Raw genomic sequence first — 20,078 nt, forward strand, 5'->3', positions numbered from 1 at the left:
TCAGAGCTGCTAACAGATATTATTGCCATTTCAGAGGTAGAACATGCCTGAAGAAGGAGACCAGTATAAAAGGAGGCATAGATGAAAAAGTCCTGATGACATCACTTATGCCTCAAGGATAAGTAATGTTCAAAGCTAGCTTCCTTGAGGTAATTTCAGTCAAATGAGCCAATAAACCCTCCTCTATTTCTTTAAAAAAATTATAAACCAGTTTACACCAACACTCTATCACTTGGAACTAATGGTGTCCTAATGCTAAGGCTCTCCATATTTATAGTTTCAGCCTGCATATCTTTCCTGAGCTTCAGATACATATCTCAGACTGCTTATAGTTTTGTCTCTTGAATTTCCCAAAGGTACCTGTAGCTCCAACCTGTCTAAAGCCACACAGATTCCTCCCCTGATCATTATCTCAGTGAACACTACAGCATCTTGCCAGAAACCTGGGTGGCTTCCTTGACATCATTGTCTTCTTTCAATCGCACAACCAATCTTTACTGTTTCCATTTACTAAGTAACCTGCCTGCTAGTTTCCATTTCTGTTCTAATTTAGTTACCCTTGGTCCTTTCTTTTATTATTATTTTTTATTTTTTTAAGATTTTTAAAAAATTCTTTATTATACCCAGATCTTTTTTTTGAAGGTTTATTTTTTTTGGATATTTCATTTATTTACATTTCAGATGTCTATCCCTCCCCCAGAAACCCCCTATCCTATCCCCCCTCCTCCTCCTTGCTTCCCTTGGTCCTTTCTGTGGTGATATAGCAGCACCCTGCCGAGTGCTTTCTCTGTTTCTTTTGTGCCTATTCCAGCCCATTTTCTCCCTACTTTATCCACTTTTAATTAAGTTTTTACATAGCACTATGGTATTTATGCTCATTGTAATTGAAATAACACAGAGTTACATAATCACTTCATAGTCTATTCCATTTCTACTCAAACCCTTTCAATCTGAAATTATCAGTATTTTGTTTGATGTTGCTTCTTTCTACGATTGTTTTTATGCAAACATTTTTATGGCTTAAAAGAGCCTCCCCTTTTTTCTCCTGAAGATGGAAACATACACATCACTCTGGAATTTGCTCTTTTAAAAAGTCCAGTAGTAGAAAACACACAGTTAGTCCTTCAGATCTACATATAGAACTCTAACTCATTTATTTTCATAGTTGTACAACAGTCAAGAGTATGGCTATATCACAATATAGCCATTTACTAATTTATTGTAGCTATTAAAATGATTCCTACTTTTACTGCTGAGATATCCTGTATTCAAGACCTGAGCACTAGTATTATCATTTTTGTAGGATGCACTTAACCATGAGTTTTAGGCCAAAAGTATTCTGATGTTTAATTTTATTAATATACAAAGTGATCATAGCAACCTATATTTTCTCTACCAAAACATGTTTTCCATCTCTTAATTAGTATATGTTATTCTATTATGAAGACGCTGCCAAACTGTTTATCTCTGGGGAGAAAAGTGGCATGCCGTGCATGTTTTATTTTTAAAATAGAATTTTATCTATCATTTATTTTAAATTTGTTAGAAATGTAAGCTAAAAATGAAAAGATACAAAAGAGTGAACATTAAGTCAGCTTCCTCCCACACCTGCTGCAGAAACTTGACTTTCTTTCTGAGAAATCACCACTATTTATGACCCAGATTTTCACATTTAAAGCAGTTTCTAAATAATGGACATTTAGGTGCTTTTCAGTCCTATATATTACATAGTACAGCAAAGAAGATCGTTGTTGAGAAATGATCTTCCATGTGTGAGTATATCTAGAAATAGATCTAGTCGACCTGTTGGATCAGATTATGTGCATTTAGTATTTAAAGACACAAGTCATATAACCTATTCTTGGCATTGATCTCGTGCTTCTTCGTTGCCTTTAGGAGTTTCTAAGCTCCATAAACTGGATTCTAGAGTCCTGAATGATCTAGTCGTATCAGACAGCTCATTTGTCATCACTTCCCCCTTTGGATCTATACTCTACTCATACAAACTTCCTATTCATTTTTAAAGAAATAGGCCTGGTATATTTTTGGAGAATTTTATACATGAGGATTACATGTACATCACTCCTGCTCCCCCTTTTCCCCTTCAGCTCCTCCCGCTCATTTTTATGATCTCTTCTTTACTATCACTATATATGTATACACATGCATGTGTGTATATATGTATATATGCATACATGTGTATATATAACCTATTGAGTGCATTTAGCTTTGCTTGTATTGCATGTATCTAGACTAAGAAAGTCCACCCAAACAATATAAGTTATTGCCGTTTCCCTTGGTTGACTTTCAGAATTTGAAGCTAAGGCCAAATTGCTAAAGAAAAGACACACTCTAAACTTGGACTTGGAGGAATCCAGCTGAAACTGACCTGGAAGCCTTTTCCAGCTTTCATAGTATCAGGAGGTGTTATGCAAGCTGCCAATGGAGAAAAGCAAATAATAATCCCACCCATCTGTGCAGCTTATGAAACACAATGACTGGACTTACAAGATACCCACAATGGTAAAATAGTGGCACTTTTATCTTGGGGATAACAAACAGCTGTCTTATTGGACGACTTGCTCATCAGGAGGTAGTTCATGGCTAGTACTGTAAACGTAGCCAACTACTCATAGCTGGAAAGATCACAGATCCAGAGAACTTATTCCTACCAGTTTTCTAAACCAATATAGTTTCTTACTGTTTTCTAAGTGCCTATCCTTATACCCACAAATAAGTATAGCTCTTGACTCTCATCAAAGAAGTTTCTTTTTGTAACTAATGAAGACTATTACAGAGATATATAAAATTGGAAAATTCATAGAATAAGTAACTGTAGGTTTCCCAACCCTAGCTGTTACATCTGTAATGCAACCCCTAAATCTAAAGCTCAGGGAAAATCATGTAAGAGATGGCTGAAAAAAATTGTAAGAGGCAGAGCCCAGGGCACCTGTTGGTAGGTCATGTCCCCCAGACATGACCGGGAAAATGCACTTATGAACTCTCAACAATATAGTTGTCCCAACAAGACCAACATAATAACATGTCAATGCCAACAGAGGAAATTTCACATGGTCCCATATCTAGATGAGGAGCTATAGAATGTCAATAGCTGGAGAGAGAGAGAAAAAGAGAGAGAGGGAGACAGAGAGAGAGAGACAGAGACAGACAGACAGAGACAGACACAGAGATAGAGAGATAGAGAGATAGAGAGAGAGAGAGAGAGAGAGAGAGAGAGAGAGAGAGAGAGAGAGAAGGAGAGAAAGAGAGAAACTGGTTTCCTTTAGTGACAATCTCCCACAAAGGTTTTCTAATCTCCAAATTAGGGAATGATACAAAGAATGAAAACTACAGGCTAATATCCCTGATAAACATTATTCCAAAAATCTTCAATAAAATACTTAAAAGCTGCACATAGGCACATATCAAAAAGATTACCCATTATAACCAAGTTGTTTATCCCAAAGATGCAGGGATGGTTCAATATACATCAACAAATGTAGTAAATCATATAAGTGAATTTAAAGACAAAAACTACCTGATCATTTCAGTAAGTGCAGAAACAGCCTTCAACAAAATTCAATGTGTCTTCATGATAAAAGTCCCAGAGAAGGTAGAATTAGAGGGAACATACCTTAGCACAATAGAGGCTACATGTGACAGAGCCACAGCCAACATCATTCTTCCAGTTTCTTAAATGATTCAAGTTCTCTACTTACTCAAGGCCTTTTAACATTTACATTCTTTCTGCTGGGTTCACTCTCCCCTTAAGTCTTCTCTTGGCTACCTCTGCCACTTTTCAGGTTGTAGCTCAGATGTTACCCTCATTAGGAGATCTTCTCTGACTTCCTACATTTAGTTCAGGCACCAGTGTGCTTAATAACACCCTATGCTTACCTCATTGTACCATTTAAGACACTATAGTATAATCGTCTACTATTAATTTGGTGAAGGAGATCTAGGGGCTAATCTTATCCATCACCATGTCCCTAGGATCCAGAGCAATGATCAATAAACATTGTACTTAATTAAGATGCATAAAATGAATAAAAAATAGCAAATAAAGACAACATCATCATCAACAACAAAAACAACACACTGTGGAAGTTCTGTAATTTTTCAGGCCAAAGAGGCCCAGAAGGTTAAGAAGTAGAATGTCTAAAGTAAGGCAGGGTGAGCCAACAGATGTCTTCTGCCTACACATCTACATCTGTTTATGGTATTTTGAGGAACCATACAGAAACACTTCACCACTTAGCTGACAGATTAACATTCTTATCCTTCACTTCTTAAAGGCATTTGCATGCTCTTATGCCTTACTGAGCCTCTTCATGGATGCTAATGAAAAGGCTCATTGACCATCCAAATAGAAATCCTGAGTATTTAATCATTCAGACACCATCTAATTGGTTAAAACTAGCCTGGATGTTATTACAATATTATAGAAATCAGAAATAGTTAGAAATTATATCAGAACTGGAAAGAAATAACTAGAATTTATATTGTAGTAATTCAGCATCTTCTTTGTATCACTATATATTTGAGGAATATGATAAATTTTCATCAGGAACAGTACCTACCCCACTAGAGTTTTCTCAGAGTGGTATACAATGATTAGAATTTGTAGAGTTGCATATACTTAGAAGAAAATAAACTCCTTATATGGTTTTGAAACTCTTGACATCTCAGTTAGGAACTACTAGTTCTTACATTGAGATGGTTCAGAATAAACTGAGATGAGTGAAGTAAGAGTTATTGGTAAACAATTAATGGCATTGGGATTAGAATCTAAGTCTCTTGGATTAGTGACCACAAGTCTCCCTAATGCTGAGAAACAAACAGTTATAGTGAAAACAAGACTGGGAGGACCTTTGGAGAACCTCAGGATATCTGGGTATGTTGTCTCCTCCAGGCAAGTAATAGACAATTATCTTTATAGTACTTCTGTGGCTAGGATGGCATGTTCAGCTTACTTTACCTATATTCTGTATTGCTTAAACCATTTATTAATTTTTATTTGTTTACCTGAGACAGAGTCTCACTCTATTGTTCAAACTGGTTCCAAACTCCTGACTTGAATGATAGCCTCAAAAAAAAAAAAAAAGATAAAAAAAGCTGGCACTACAGGCATGCTGCACCAATGCCTGACTCCTGGATACATGTAATGGTTTTTGTTTGTTTGTTTGTTTAATTACAATGAATGTGCATTATTTTTATAATCATGAAAACGCTATGAACATGGAATACAGACCTAGCTCAGTGGTGCAGTATTTGTGTAGCACGTGCATGACCTGGGTTCAATTTTCCACATAGCCAAAAATTAACCCAATGAATATTTTTAAGCGGCTTCCACTTTTATAAAGAATTTAAATTTATTTTGAAGCCTTGTGCTACATGCTGAGCATATTCTGCCCACTATGCTCTCCTACTCTCCTTTCTCTTCCTTCTCTCCACTCCTGTTAGCCCTCTTTACATTCTTTGACATTTATTTTTACTTTCATATATGTGTACATGATTTTACACATCAATATGAAAGTTAAGAACTGTAAATAACAGAAAACAAATATATATTTGTCTTCTGAGACAAACTTTAACCTTTTATATTTTTTGGTCTATATTTAATAAGAATAGGAGTTTTGTAGCTATACCAACTACAGAGCCTAGAATGTCTTACTAGATAGTCTAAAATAGTTGTTATCCAAAAAATGGATTGTTAACCAAGTGTCAATGTTGATGGCCTATTGAGATCATTTACCGTGGGGCTAGTTCTAGCAAAGAAAATATAGCTTTAAAGGCTATTTTGGAGCATGAACAAGCTAAGATATTTTGGCTTGCTTAGTGTTTTATTTGATATAAAGCCACTTTCTAGAGTGTTCTACTGTGGGCCCTTAAGCTGTTGGCAGCCACTAACAGCAGGCAAGCTTGGGGATTCTACTCCTGAAATCAACAATCCTCTTCAAGTCCACACATGGTAAGCTTTCAAAAGCTTAAATTTCATCTTGTGTATAAGCCTCTGAAATCCTATCAGTTATTGAAATGATTTTAGTCTTTCTCATTTGACAGTAGCTCAGTGATGGGCCACTGAAAAGCAATAAATATAGTATCAGTACCAGCATAAGGGGGATTTTTAATTCTAGCTAACAATTTACAAACAAAACATCTGTTTTCTTTGATGATCAATCGAATGGTGGCTACATCCTAAAACAATTCTTATTTTTAAGAAATTAAAAACAAAAGATACATCTTAATCTTAATTTATTATTTTTACTCATTTATCTTAGTAGAAAAAAGATAGTAACTTTTTTATTTGTTCAAAGGTAATTATCAAAGAAGAAAAAATTCCAAGACACACACACAGACACACATATTTCTATCTCTATGTCTTCATCATATATGAGTATGATAGACAAATGGGTAGACAGACAAAGCCAAGCAGATAGAGCAAGGGATTGTCATGGAAAGATATGCAGTTGTGATCATTCTCTGTTGTGATGAAGTAGGTCAGAATAGGAGGTTTAGAGTTTTCTCCTTATGGCTGCTATGGGCTATCCTACTGAACAGTACCAAAGAGAAGAAAGAGAATTTTGCTGAAATATAGCATCACTGCTGAGCTACAGTGTTTGTTTACAAGAGTAATAACAATGTTTGCGAGAACAAAGTAATAACATTTAGTAATATACAATTTTTCCTTTTTTTATAAACAAAAATCTATTGGCACTTTGGATCAACACAGTAACCTCATGTCTTAAGCCAGGCTCATTGTCTCTATTTTATCAACAAGAAAAGGAAATCTCAGAGGGATGTGACTTCTCTAAGATCATATGACAGGTAATATAGTGGGGATATTAGAATTTGGAATCCATAGACTGTAACTTGGTCAAGTACCTTTCCTCTTATACCACACTATACTTTTTTTCCCTTATGAAGATAGAAATACCAGGAATAGATGGTTGTGGGGAGATAAGATTTTTCATTGACTCCTGAGGTTGCTCCTAAAGGAACAGAACAGATATTTTGAAAGTAGTATTTGTAAACTATGGAAACTCTGATAATTCTTGATACACATTATCTGATTTTAAGACCTCATGAGCTCCTGAATCCATTCTACAGTCCACATAGTAGCCTGTAAAAGATGGCCATCAGAGCAATTATGACTGCAGAGTACAGACTTCAGAAAATCTTGACACAGACTGCTGTATGTATTGTGCCTTAGCAGATACCATGAAATGAAACAATAACAATGACCCAAAAGCCTTGTTAATTAACAAAAATGAACTCAGAAACTACCAAAAGATTTCTGGCCAACAAGACACATAAATTTAATGTAGATATATAGCTACATAGAACAAAAAAGGAAAGTAATCTGTGGCCTTGAAAGCTGGCTCAGCATTTGCTTCTACTCATGCTGATGAGCTAGGTTCAATTCCCAGCACATACACAGCATCTAATAACCATGTGTAATGCCAATTTCAGGGAACCTGATTCCACTTCTGGTCTCCATGGGTACTGCACACACAGGCTATACAGACAGACATGCAAGAAATGCATCTATACACATAAAAAATAAAAACACAGAGCAATTCATTTTAAGAGATGTTATAACAATAACACTGTAAGATTTATATTGGAGAAAGTAACCTTTGTTTGTGACTGCTATTTACGAGCCAATCCCCTCACTTACAGAATACTCAGAATTGAGAAATTGGTGAATGTAATCATTCTTAAATTGCAGGTTAGAAAAAAATTGACACATCCTGGAGATAGCTACTTTAAAAAGAAAAGCTAAAATTTATTATGTTAATTATTTAATTTTATGTGTATCTATGTGTACCTGAGCATATGTAGTGGACTGCATGCATGGAAGTGCCATCAGGCCAGAAGATATCAGATTGTCTGAAATATGAATTACACATTATTGTGAGTTGCCTAGTGTGGGTGCTCAGAAAAGAACCTAGTAAATGCTCTTAACTGTTGAGCTAGCTCTCCAGCCCCAACATGTGTGTGTGTGTGTGTGTACACGTGCACATGTGTGTGCACATATGTCTGTGCACATGAACGAGTGTGTGCATGTGTGTGTATGCACGTGCCATGTGTGAACGGCAGCCAACAAATATCACGAGTCAGTTCTCTTCTACCAAATGTTGCCTCAGAACATTGAACTCAGGTCATCAGGCTTGTTGACAAGTGCCTTTACCCTTTCAGCTCTCTTGAAAGCCCTGCTTTTGTTTTGAAGGTAAGAAAGGGAATACCTATGTTATGCTTCTAATCATCTAGTATAAGTGACCAATGGAACAGGAAAGTCAGTGTCTTAGTTGTGGTTTCCATTGCTGTAATGAAACGTATGTGACCAAAAGCAACTTAGGTAAGAAAGCGTTTATTTTTTTCTTACAACTCTTCAGGTCACACTCCATCACTGAGTGAAGTCAGGGCAGGAATTCGGTACAGGAACCTGGAGGTAGGAACTGGAGCAGAGGCCATGAAAGAATGCTGCTTACTGGCTTGCTCTTCATGACTTGCTCAACAATCAGGAACACCAGCCCAGGGATGGCACTGCCCATAGTAAACTAGGCCCTCCCACACCAGTCATTAATCACAATAATACCCCACAGACTTGCCTACAGGTCAAGCTTATGGAAATACTTTCTTAGCTAAGATCCTCTCTTATGGGGAGAAATGTTATCAATAGGAATCCACCACATTACCATATATGTGTGGCATCCTTACCTCTTGTCTATAAATCTACCAGCTACTTCACCAAAGCTTCTCTGTAAACTTCTTTGAGGCCAGGTTCATGTTTTACTCCTTTCAATTGCATGTGGAAGGCTTACTAAACAACAAACTGGAAAATAGTTTGGGAATTGTAGTTCAATCTGAGGATATCAATAGATTACAAAACTAATAGGAATTTAGAACTGTTTTCCTGCTATGTTTTAAATGTGTTTCTGTTTTTTTTTAGTGTCTGCACATCTGTACATGCATTCCTCTGTGTGTGTGTGTGTGTGTGTGTGTGTGTGTGTGTGTGTGTGTGTGTGTATGCATGTGCCTGCTATGATGCAAGTAGAAGTCCCAGGACAGTTTGCAGGAGTGGGTGCTTGCCTTCTCCCATGTGGATCCTAGGAGCTGAATGCAGGTTGTCAGGCTTGCAGTCAGACCTTTACTTGCTGAGCCATCATGCTGGCCCTTATTCCTGTTTTTGAGCTTTGAAAAATGTTTTTTTTTTTAAATAAATTTTTAACTAAGGCAAATTGCTTTTTCTTTGACACTTGTGACACAAACTTGAGATAGATTATCTAAACTTGAATTGTAATATCAAATAACTATAGAGTTAAAATTAATTACTAATAGGTTCACTCTTTATTGGGAAGTTCTATATTTGTATAAAACAGAACTCGCTCATTATCTTGCGATAGTGATGTTGAATTGTATCTCTTTGGCTATCTAAATGGGCATCTCAAATTTAACCGGCCTAGTTACATTCTTTTATGTTTTGGCATTTTTAATTAAAATACTAATATATATTCAGAGTACATAGTCATTAGCTTCAGAAAGACAAATTCTTTTAAGTATGTCATAAACTTGAACTATATTCATCTCTGATACCCCTCTTGTATCCATATCCTCCTTCTTCCACAAGTCTGATTTCTAAATTCATAACTCTTTTCCCACACATCTCTACACTTCTCCTCCCTTTTCTTCTCTATCTCAGAAACAGCAATTCAAGTCATTTAGTTCTTCATATCCCAAACTCTTGAGGTCATTCTTGGCTATTATCTGTCGTTTTCATATCCTTTAATAAATCCCCAAATCCTATCAGCCATTTCTTCAAAATCTTTCTAGAGTCCTAGCACTTCTTACTATCCTGCTTCCACACTATTCTAAGCTATTATCATCTCTTGCCTGGATATTACCCACTTTGAGTCTCCCTGTTCCTGCCCTTTCTAAATCATTTTCACTAGAGAAGTCAGATGGATTCTGTTAAAATGTAAGTCAAATACTGTCATTCGTCTATTCAAACTCATCCAATATAGTTCCCCAATCCATGCAGAATAAGACACCAGGACCTTTACTTTGGCCCACAAGGCTGTAGAGTGAGTTTTACTCTCTGCCCTCATCTCCTTTCTCTTCCTATGATCCCAATCACACTGATCTTCCTGAAACATACCATGTATTCTCGGTTTAAAAAAAAAAAACTTTTGGTTGCCTTTTTCCACTTGCTTTACCTTCTTTTCACTCCGGTCTGTCCTCAGCTGCCATCTTTTCACAGAAGACCCCCTTAATCACTGTACAGTATACTCCATTACCCTCTCTAAAGGTTTCTTTGCTATATCTTTCTTCACAGCAGTTATCACCACAAACTTTGTTTTCTGTTTATCTCTGCACTAGAAATGAAGTCCCCTGGGGAATCAGAAATATTCAGTGAAGTCTGTCACATACCAAGTCCTTGTCTACATGGTAAGAATATAAACGTTAACCAAACAAACACGGATCTTCTTCTAGTGCTTCTATCCTACTGTGATATAAATTGGATCTATTTACTCAGTAAATATTTTTAGACTGCATTGGATAAACACAGTACATAGCCAGCAGAATAACAAGAGCGGTTTTCCAAAAGGATATTTGGATTGGTTTGTCACCTTTTAACTCATTGAGACACTCATCCCATCTAAAGAAATGGTTCTCTAGCCTCCCAGGTGAAAGGTTAAGTATTGTATGTAGACAATCAAATGATTCCCTGGCACTCTTTATCCTTAACTCTAAGGTAGTACTAGTTCCATTTCTTCATTGCTTCCACTTTCTGGAATTGCTCCCATCATTGGCCCTTACTCACACTGACAAATGTCAGCTTAAAAATCTCATTTTCATCTTTATAAAATCATATTGCTTTGTAAACCCCTACAGACACATATTATCAGCAGATGTAGCCAGACACATTGTCTTTGAATCCAGATGGCTTTTCAACAGCCCAGAGCTATGTATCCTATAAACCTCTGTGCCAAAGGGGTAGCATTCTGTCAACTGACAGAGTAACATTGAAATACAGTGATTCAAAGTCCCTGCCCAGGAGCTACCTCAACATTTTGTCATCCCCTGAATGTACTACTAGTTAACTCAAAGCTATTACACCCATAATGGAAATGGTTTTGCTGGGTGAATCACTGCCTAGCTGAAGGGACAGTAAACACTGTCAAGTTACATTAGGATACTAAGGGTGAGACAGATACTAGGCCACATTTATAGGGTTATGTAAGGGGAAGGGATCCTTGTCCTCAAGGAACTTCCAGAGTAATGTTACATGCTTTGGTTTAGATTTGGACATAGTAACATATACCAAAACTGTTATAATTATCATTGGAAACAATACATCCTATAAATGCCAGCATGGGAAAACACTATCAGTTACAAAAATAGGATCAAATTATCTTGGTGGACATAGCTGATATGTCCCAAGGAGAGAAGAGGTCCTTATGGAGAGTGACCTTGAAGGACATAAATGCTACCATGGCCTCCAAACATACTGAAAAAAAGGACTGAAGGTATCTGGAATTAGAGGATGAAGGATCCTTCTATTGTTAGTTCTGCGTTAAAATATTGATTAGCAGGTTACGGTGAGAAATCCGTGCTCTTTGGATAATACACGAGAATGAAGAATATTTTTATTAACATATCATAGAGGAAAGATGACTGGAGTAGACTTACCATCTGCTCCTTCACTACTTTTGCTTCTCTTATTGCGGCGAACACGCCTACTTTCCTCTTCAGAATATGCCTTTTCATCAGGAAAGAAGAAATTCAGAAGGGCCATCTGTAAAATTAACAAGTAGATGTGTCAAAGGTTGGCCCTTGTTAGCTGTGTCCTACATGAAAAACAACCAACTGGCTTTCCATAGTCCATCCTTCCCTTAAGTCCCATATGTCTAAAGTTCGATCCTACGTGTCTTTCTACTTTGCAGATGATTTTAATCATGGAGTCATTACTATTCTTATCACATAGGTAGGAATTTTTGGTTAATATCTGAAGCCTCTTTATTCTGATCTGATAGCACTATGAGAAATCCCTTAGGTTACATTTGTCTATAGACTTCTGGGATTTGCCATAAATTTCTGATTTTCCTTCCACATTGCTGATGGCTATGTGGAATTAGCCTTGGATTTTATATTACCCCTTGGACTTCATTATCACATACATCTGATTTTGTCATGTTCTTATTTATGCTCTGCTTTTAACTTGTTTCTAAAGCAGAGAGCACAATACTGGGGTGCCAGTACGTCAACCGTCTTATGGGAGTTAAGTCATGGTAAAGTACACAACAATTCTCTGCTTTTTCCCAAACTCCAGAACGTGTTGTCTAGAAGACTCATTTTAGTGAAAAACAAAAGTTGATTGTTTTTCTTATTCTATTTGCCAAGTTTTAATGAAAACACAAACCTGTTCTCTTTCAACTACTCATGTTTTTATACATTAATGCATCTGAATGAAATAAATCTTGTATTAAAAAGTACTCATTTTGATATTTGGTCCTCTGCTATCTTATAATCATTGCTGATAGTAATATAATATGTTTGCTATGTGAATGGTTCTGGTTTCAGTAATGACGATCATAGCTTCATTAAGTATATACTTGAGGTGAGAAGATGTAAACAATGCACAGAGGTTTAGGGTTGTACCTACTGCTGTGTTACCTTGGACAAATTTCTTAAGCTTTCATTTCCTCATTTGAAAATAGGGATGACAATAGCACTCTACTCCTAAAGCAGTTATAGAATCAACACAGGACCTATCTCATATAATACATACACAATAAATATTAGGAACTGCTAGATTTAAATACCTTAATTATTTTGAAAATTAAAAGGAATGCATTTCCATTCTATTGACAGCTGGAAAAAAATAGTAATTTCAGAGTCTTCATGTATAGTGCATTTACTAATTAAAAAATGGGCTGCCCCCATGAGAACCCTAACAGTCTATATAAACTTTCTTTAAGTTCCTATGATTCATTGTTGATATCAAGCAACTATGTCTAGTAGGCTTAAGCACAGTCATCTAGGAGAATAGATTCATTTATTAAGTAGCAAAGAATAAATGAATATATTTAACTAAATATTATTAATCACATTGCATTTCAAAACATTTACACTGATCCACATGAAGTAGCTATTCTCCCAGGGGCCCACAGACTCCTCCTAAAACAATACAGGCTATCACTCATTGCTCTTCGTTACCTATCAGAACTAGATGGTAAGACCCTATCGTTGAAGACAGAACACATTTAGGTTAGAGGACACAGAAATCAAGTTGGAACTAGAAGCATACTTCCTGGTGGCATTCATAGTATTGGAAGATGCTATGCAGGCTATTTAGGGAGAAAAGTTACCAATGGTCTTATCCAGCTGTGGACCCTGCATGTAGCAAAACTGACCATTTAGACAAGATTTGCCCACTAGTGCAAGAGTTGAGGGCAACATGTTGGTTTCTGATTGGATTTGAGGCCTGCCTCATAGGAGGAAATGCATGCTTGGTACTGGAAACCTATTCAGAAGTCCATGGTTGGGGAAGCCACAGGCCCTAGGTGGAAGCTTACTATTTTGATGTTTTGCTAAATGAACATGCAGTCAACTTGCCTTCTAAGTATGTACATTTATATTTATCCCAGCACTGGGGAGCTTCCACGTGCACACATCCACACATGCATACTCGCATGGTTAAACTGGTTAGTATTTTGGAGTCATTTGACTGGAATATAAAATGTATTTTCCCATAGAACCAAAAAAATCTGGTTAGGCCCACAGAAATGTCACTTAAACCACCATATAAATGAGCTAACACAACACTAATACTATGAAATCAAACTGGAATTTAAAATAAGATCTCAATCCTGCCAGGTGTGGTGGCCCGTATACATAAGCCCAGCACTCTGGAGGCTGAAGCAGAAGATCATAAATCCAAGGTCAGGCTGTGGTACTTAATAAAACTGTGTCTGGAAAACAAACAACAATCAAAAAATAAACAAGACTCAAATCAAACCCACAAACCAGAACCAGAAAGACTGCCAATAATGTTGGGATAGAACAAGCTTTTGTTATCTATCTATCTATCTATCTATCTATCTATCTATCTATCTATCTATCTATCTATTTATCTATCTATCTATCTACACATTTATTTATTTTTATAACTGGGAACTTTTTATCTACTCATCTATCTACCTAATTACTTATTCACTATTTTTATAACTTTGAATACTAGAACCTGGGCTATTTTGGATAGAATTTACTTTTCCTTCAAGGCTTTGAAGAATATGTGAAGGCCTATTTGCTCTTACACTAAATGACCCCAGTCTATTACAATCCTGAGGGGCTTTTGTTATTATTATTACATTACAGATGAATACATGCTTTGTTAAAAAGGAGCTTGAGATCACCGGGCGGACAAGAGGGAAGCGCCTACTACAGATTGCTAATAAATGAGGCTTCTTAGAGGCGATGTTAACATCACCAGCCCTGAATGATGAAAAGGATTTAGTGATTAATGGGAAATGGAAAAGGAATTCCAGATGAAAGGAACATTGTATTGAAAGTCCCAGAGGAAAAAGCAGTTTCTAAAACTGCTTGTAATTTAGGATACGTGGTAGGAGGTGGAGAGGAATGGTGAGAGATGAACAGAGGGTGTTATGGGATTAGATTAGGTTAAGGAATTTATGCCAAATCAACAGCTGGGGGTCAGGTGAAGGGTATTTTTACTTCCTGATATTTTTTTGCATTATGAAAATGGAGATAATATTTTACCTATAATAAAAATGCTATTTTAAAGCAAGAGATTTGACATATGTACACATCCTTGTAATCTCTACTCAGCTCAAAATATAGAGCATTTCCATGACTAGACATGTTTCCCTTCTATCCCTTCTAGTCATTCTGGAGTATATTCTGCCCCAAGTTGACTTCAGGTCTGATTTCTTTTTTTTAAGATTTATTTATTTACTGTATATGAGCATCCTGTCGCTGACATACCAGAAGAGGGCATCGGATCCCATTACAGATGGTTGTGAGCCACCATGTGGTTGCTGGGAATTGAACTCATGACCTCTGGAAGAGCAGACAGAGCTCTTAATTACTTAGCCATCTCTCCAGCCCCCAGTTCTGATTTCTATTGTCACAGTTTGTTTTCTCCCATTCTATACTAAACTCTCACATAGGCATAATTTTTTTGTTTGTTTTTCAAGACAGGGTTTCTATGTATAGCCCTGGCTGTCCTGGAACTCACTCTGTAGACCAGGCTGGCCTCGAACTCAGAAATCTGCCCGCCTCTGCCTCCCAAGTGCTGGGATTAAAGGCGTGCACCACCACTGCCCGGCTTGCAAAATGTTTTATTCAGTATGCCCATGACATTAATTCCTGTTGTTATATGTATAAGCATTCCATTATCTTTTAATAATTAGTAGTATTTTATTGTAAGACTCTGTCCCTTAAAATTTTTTGCCTGCATGTGCATGGGTGTGGTGTTACTAATGGAGTCTGGCCTTCTTACCAGTGGCTAAACCCTAAAAAAAAAAGACTCCTTCTCATCCAGTAGCCATCAACTGCCAATAGCTCCTAAGGGCATCTTATGACCCTCCCTCATCCATGCTGGAATGTTAATGGGTCCAGTGTTACACAGATCCCATGTAGGTAACTGTAGATCCTATGAGTTCATGAGTGTTATATCCATGTCCTGTCTGGAAAACAGTGTTTCCCAGAACTCTGGCTCTTATGTTCTTTCAGACCCTCTTTCCAAGATATTAAAATATCCCCGAGCTTGCAGCGTAGGGCTATCACTCCTTCTTAAGTGCACCCTCCTACGGATGTACATCTGGGATACTTCTAGTTGTAGCTACAACAAATAAAGCTGATGTGAACACTTATGTGTAAGTTTTGTGCAGATACATCTTCATTTTTTTCTGGAAAGACATCTAGGAATTGACCCTCTGGGTTATGCAATAGGTACCAAACAGCTTTCTAGACTGATTGCAGTATTTTATGTGCCCACTATCAATGTATGTGAGTCCCAGTGTTTTCCATCTTCACTAATACTGGGTAATTTTTATTTTATTCATTATGGTAGATAAACAGTGTTTCATTATGGCTGGTTTTTTTTGAGTTCTTAAATTTCTTTTCTACTGTCACCGTATTGTCAACTACTAGAATTCAAGTAGAATCCATTCTCTATACCCTTCGACTTTGTGGCTACAGGCTTGTCATCTAATTAAAACACAGATTAAGCTCATGTAAAAATAATAAACAGGCAGCAAATGTAGTTTTGAATGGTGTTTTCAGTAAGATGCACATTGACTGGATTAGAGACCATTTGCTTACTGCTTGATTTGTGGCTGCAATACCACAATTGTGGCTGTCTATACCCAAATTCTAGAAGGGTATGCTATTAAAATATAATGGTATTGCTGGGATAAAGGACTCCAAATGTAAATGGAGAACCATCGCCAACTATACCCCTAGACATGGCTTCATGTGCTTCCACGTGAGGTCTGGTATGGAATTTTGTGCATTCTTATATCCTGGTGGTGGCAGAAAGAGAAGTTGTTCACATATATTAACTGTTCCAAAATGTCTGATGACAGCTTACAAGAATTCAACCTTCCAGAACAGGAGCGCTGGGGGAAAAACAAATTTATGCCATCAACAGAAACAATTCCAGTTTCCAAAGGTGTAGGAGGTATCTCAAAGTCCCTCAAAGAGAAGCTGTTGGTGATACAGGATATTCATAAGTCAAGTGTTCATTAGAAAGGGATTGCTTGAACATGAATTCTTTGAATAGACTATATTTTCTCAGACAGTGAAAGAAAGCAACACAAAACACATTTTAATCAAAATGATTCCCTATTCACGGTGCCCTATTTGAGCCTCAATTAAAGGCAGGAGGGAAAACTACATTCTATATAGAATAATGGTAAAGACAAAAAAAACCCTCATCAGTAGCTTCTCGTACAAGAAGCCTGAATTCTAGCTTTAGTTCTGCATTCATTAGCACGGTCTCCAGAGGCACGTTGTAGAATATGAACAAAATCGTCTTCTTTTTCAGAGTATTGCTTTCCTATTGCACAAGGAGAGAGCACCAGGAATGTTGGCCACAGTCAGGCATTTTGCTCAAGGGGAAGAAAATCTAATTCTTTACACTTTATTATGTGATTACATTCTTGTTTCTTATGGTAAAATTATATGGTAAACAGCACCTGCAGATTACAGGGATCACAGCTAAAAACAATTTGTTAACAGTGAGACACAAAGGATACATACATTATTGCAGTGACTCTCCAGGGATTACTACTACAAACACTTTTTTTTTCTAATATCAAAACCCATAAATTTATTGGATACTTTTCACACGGCATAGAATGAATTGAATTTAATTCATTTTCTATTTCATTGCAAAGATACTGGATTGTACTCGGTGATTCACAGGAAATGACTCATAAGCTTTTTGAGGGAAGGAGCACATCTAATCCATTTTTTAATAACTACACCTGGTCCTAACACACAGTAGGCCCCTAATAAATATCTCTTTGTTAAGAGAATATCTAAACTATCTTAGTCTTTTTTTTTTCTGCTAAAACAAAGTACTTGAACCTGAGCAATTTATAAAGCACAGAACTTCATTTTCTCATAGTTCTGGAAACTGAAAAGACAAAATTAATGTTAAGATGACTGGTGAGGGCTGCACTCTATTTCCAAGATGGTGCCTTATTAGTACATCCACCAGAAGGAAATAATTCTGTGTGCTGGAAGGTAGAAAGCAGAAGGGAAGGAAAAGAGACTGTTTTTCCAAGACTCTTTTATATGGACTCAATCACATTCATAAGGAAGGAACTCTTAAGGCCTAATTAAATCTTAGAGCTCTCCCCAATTGATGATGTCATCTTATGAGCAATACCTTAATTTTTAGGGAGTCCACATTCATACACATTTCTTGACGTCACAGTATGATTTCATCTTAATTGGGCCTGTTTTGGAGACCAACCAGGAAGGTACAGGCTAACTCCTATATGATTAATATGTATCAAATTGATAGGATCCTAAAACTGAGAGACTTTGTAGGTGAGTGTTTTCAAACTTTGATATATATATCAGAATCACTACATATAAATATTAAAAGTACAGAATTCTAGGCCTCCATCCCCTCCCCCACTAAATTTAGACTGAGTAGGCCTGAGGTGAAATCCAAGAATCTGACCCAAATTTGCTCTTTAGGGGATTCAGACACACACAATCCCTGAGTCACATTTCAAGAGACTTCTGCATCATGTATTCCATAACTAGTTTATAATCTAGACTGAAAAAGCTAAGTTGTTTTTTTTTCCTTAGTAAAACAGGGTTCCTGAACAGCTGGTGGTTTTCTACCTTTTCTTCTGTCAATCTTAATCAGGTTATAAAAAGTCAATACTTCATCTCTCTCAACAGGAGACATGTGTATATCAGACTTTCTAAAATTAGTACATCATTTACTTTAAAAAGTTTTCTCTTTCAATATTCTGGAGTTAATTTATTAAATCTATCTTTCCTATTATAGCCAATGTCATCTCAACATCATTATCATCTATCAATAATCGGCTGAGACTTCTGAAACATTAAAATGTCTTATGTTCTGAGGGCCTGAAGCGAAGACTCGGTGGCTAAGCACTTGCTTTTCTTTCAGAAGACTAAGTTCAGTTACCTGCACCAATTTCAGGGAGCTCACAAGTCCCCACTGCCCCATTCCAGGGGAACCTTTGCCCTCTTTGAAACCTCACAGGTGCACACACACAGACACACACACAGACACACACACACACACACACACACACACACACACACACACACACAGACTTTTTAAAATAAGATCATTTATTCTCTGAAATGTCAGTCATTTCTCCTTGCAGTGCTAGAGACTGGACAGGGCTTTGCACACGCTAGGCAAGTATTCTACTACTGAGCTGTATTTTAAATGCTTAACAAAATCTTCAAGTGCTTCCATAATAGCAAGATAGGGATATTCCTGTAGTAATCAATGAAATAGCATTGCCCATTGAGCTTGGTAAACACATCTTAGATATAAAATGAATCAAAAGGTGGTACTGAACACAGTTTTAATCTTATTAAGAACATTTAACATGCTTTGATTATAAACAGTAAGTCTGGAGAGGGTCATTCAGAGTGTTGTCTTTTGAACAAACATGTTGTACATAGCACATAGAAGGTACTGAGTTAGACAGTATTTTAAACATATATAGACAAAGGGCAAATCACGCAATTTATCTGCAGTGTAATGATAGTACTTCATTAGAGATAAAAATATTTTCAACGCACTGGTAAGAAGAAAGGCAGAGGATTTGCTGCTTGCTGAACATTGTGTAGTTCAGTGAGCCACTTTCTGGAAGTAAGCAAACGAGAACATTCAAGATTGATCAAAGCATCATCCCACAGGAGATAGGACCAGCTGAGTTGGGGTAGCAGGGGTAGCAGTATGCCTATACACCAAATGAAATTGGCTCCTTGAATATCTCTGATGTGGATGCTAGGTTTTTGGTTTTTCCATTCATGCAATAGATACATTGGAAGACATGTGAAATTATGTAGTAAAGCTAAACATAAAAGCTAAACACCATGAACATTTTGCATCACACATAGAGCTAAAAGCAGTCTCTGGATACTGCTTCCTGGGCAGTCTGACTAAAAAAAAAATCAATTGTCAAACAATGCAAGTTACTGCAAAATAGAAAATTTTAGAAAGTACAGTACCTCTGCTTAGGAAGATTATCTTAGTGTGATATCAGTGTTAAATTGCATAACAAACCAGCTCAATGTTTAGCTTTTTCTGACTCAGTTTTGGCTTGTACAAGTTACCTAACCTTTATTTTAAAATGCCTTATATATCTTAATATAAGTTTTATTCTCTTTATAGGCATCTCAAAGAGGGTTCGGTATGAGTTTAGACTTGTCCATAGGACAAGTATGAAATCTGCTTATGATGCCTATCAAGGGGGAAAGGTGAGCTATTATAAAAACATGACTTCTAATGAAAGAGGGAGAAATACACCCCTTCAGCT

General features: G+C 36.8%; 1 protein-coding gene across 6 annotated transcripts in view; it reads right to left on the bottom strand.

The window, feature by feature from the left end:
* The window catches only part of Eda (ectodysplasin A), a 346,282-nt gene that overhangs the window by 70,482 nt on the left and 255,722 nt on the right, over positions 1 to 20,078 (bottom strand). For all 6 annotated transcript variants that reach the window (XM_028770029.1, XM_028770028.1, XM_028770027.1 and 3 more), the window contains exon 2: positions 11,698 to 11,803. In XM_028770029.1, the coding sequence (XP_028625862.1) occupies positions 11,698 to 11,803 (106 nt within the window). The remainder of the gene's footprint in view (positions 1 to 11,697; positions 11,804 to 20,078) is intronic.

This window comes from Grammomys surdaster, unplaced genomic scaffold (genome assembly GCF_004785775.1).
Source record: "Grammomys surdaster isolate TR1022 unplaced genomic scaffold, NIH_TR_1.0 197, whole genome shotgun sequence".
NCBI classification, from domain to species: Eukaryota; Metazoa; Chordata; class Mammalia; order Rodentia; family Muridae; genus Grammomys; species Grammomys surdaster.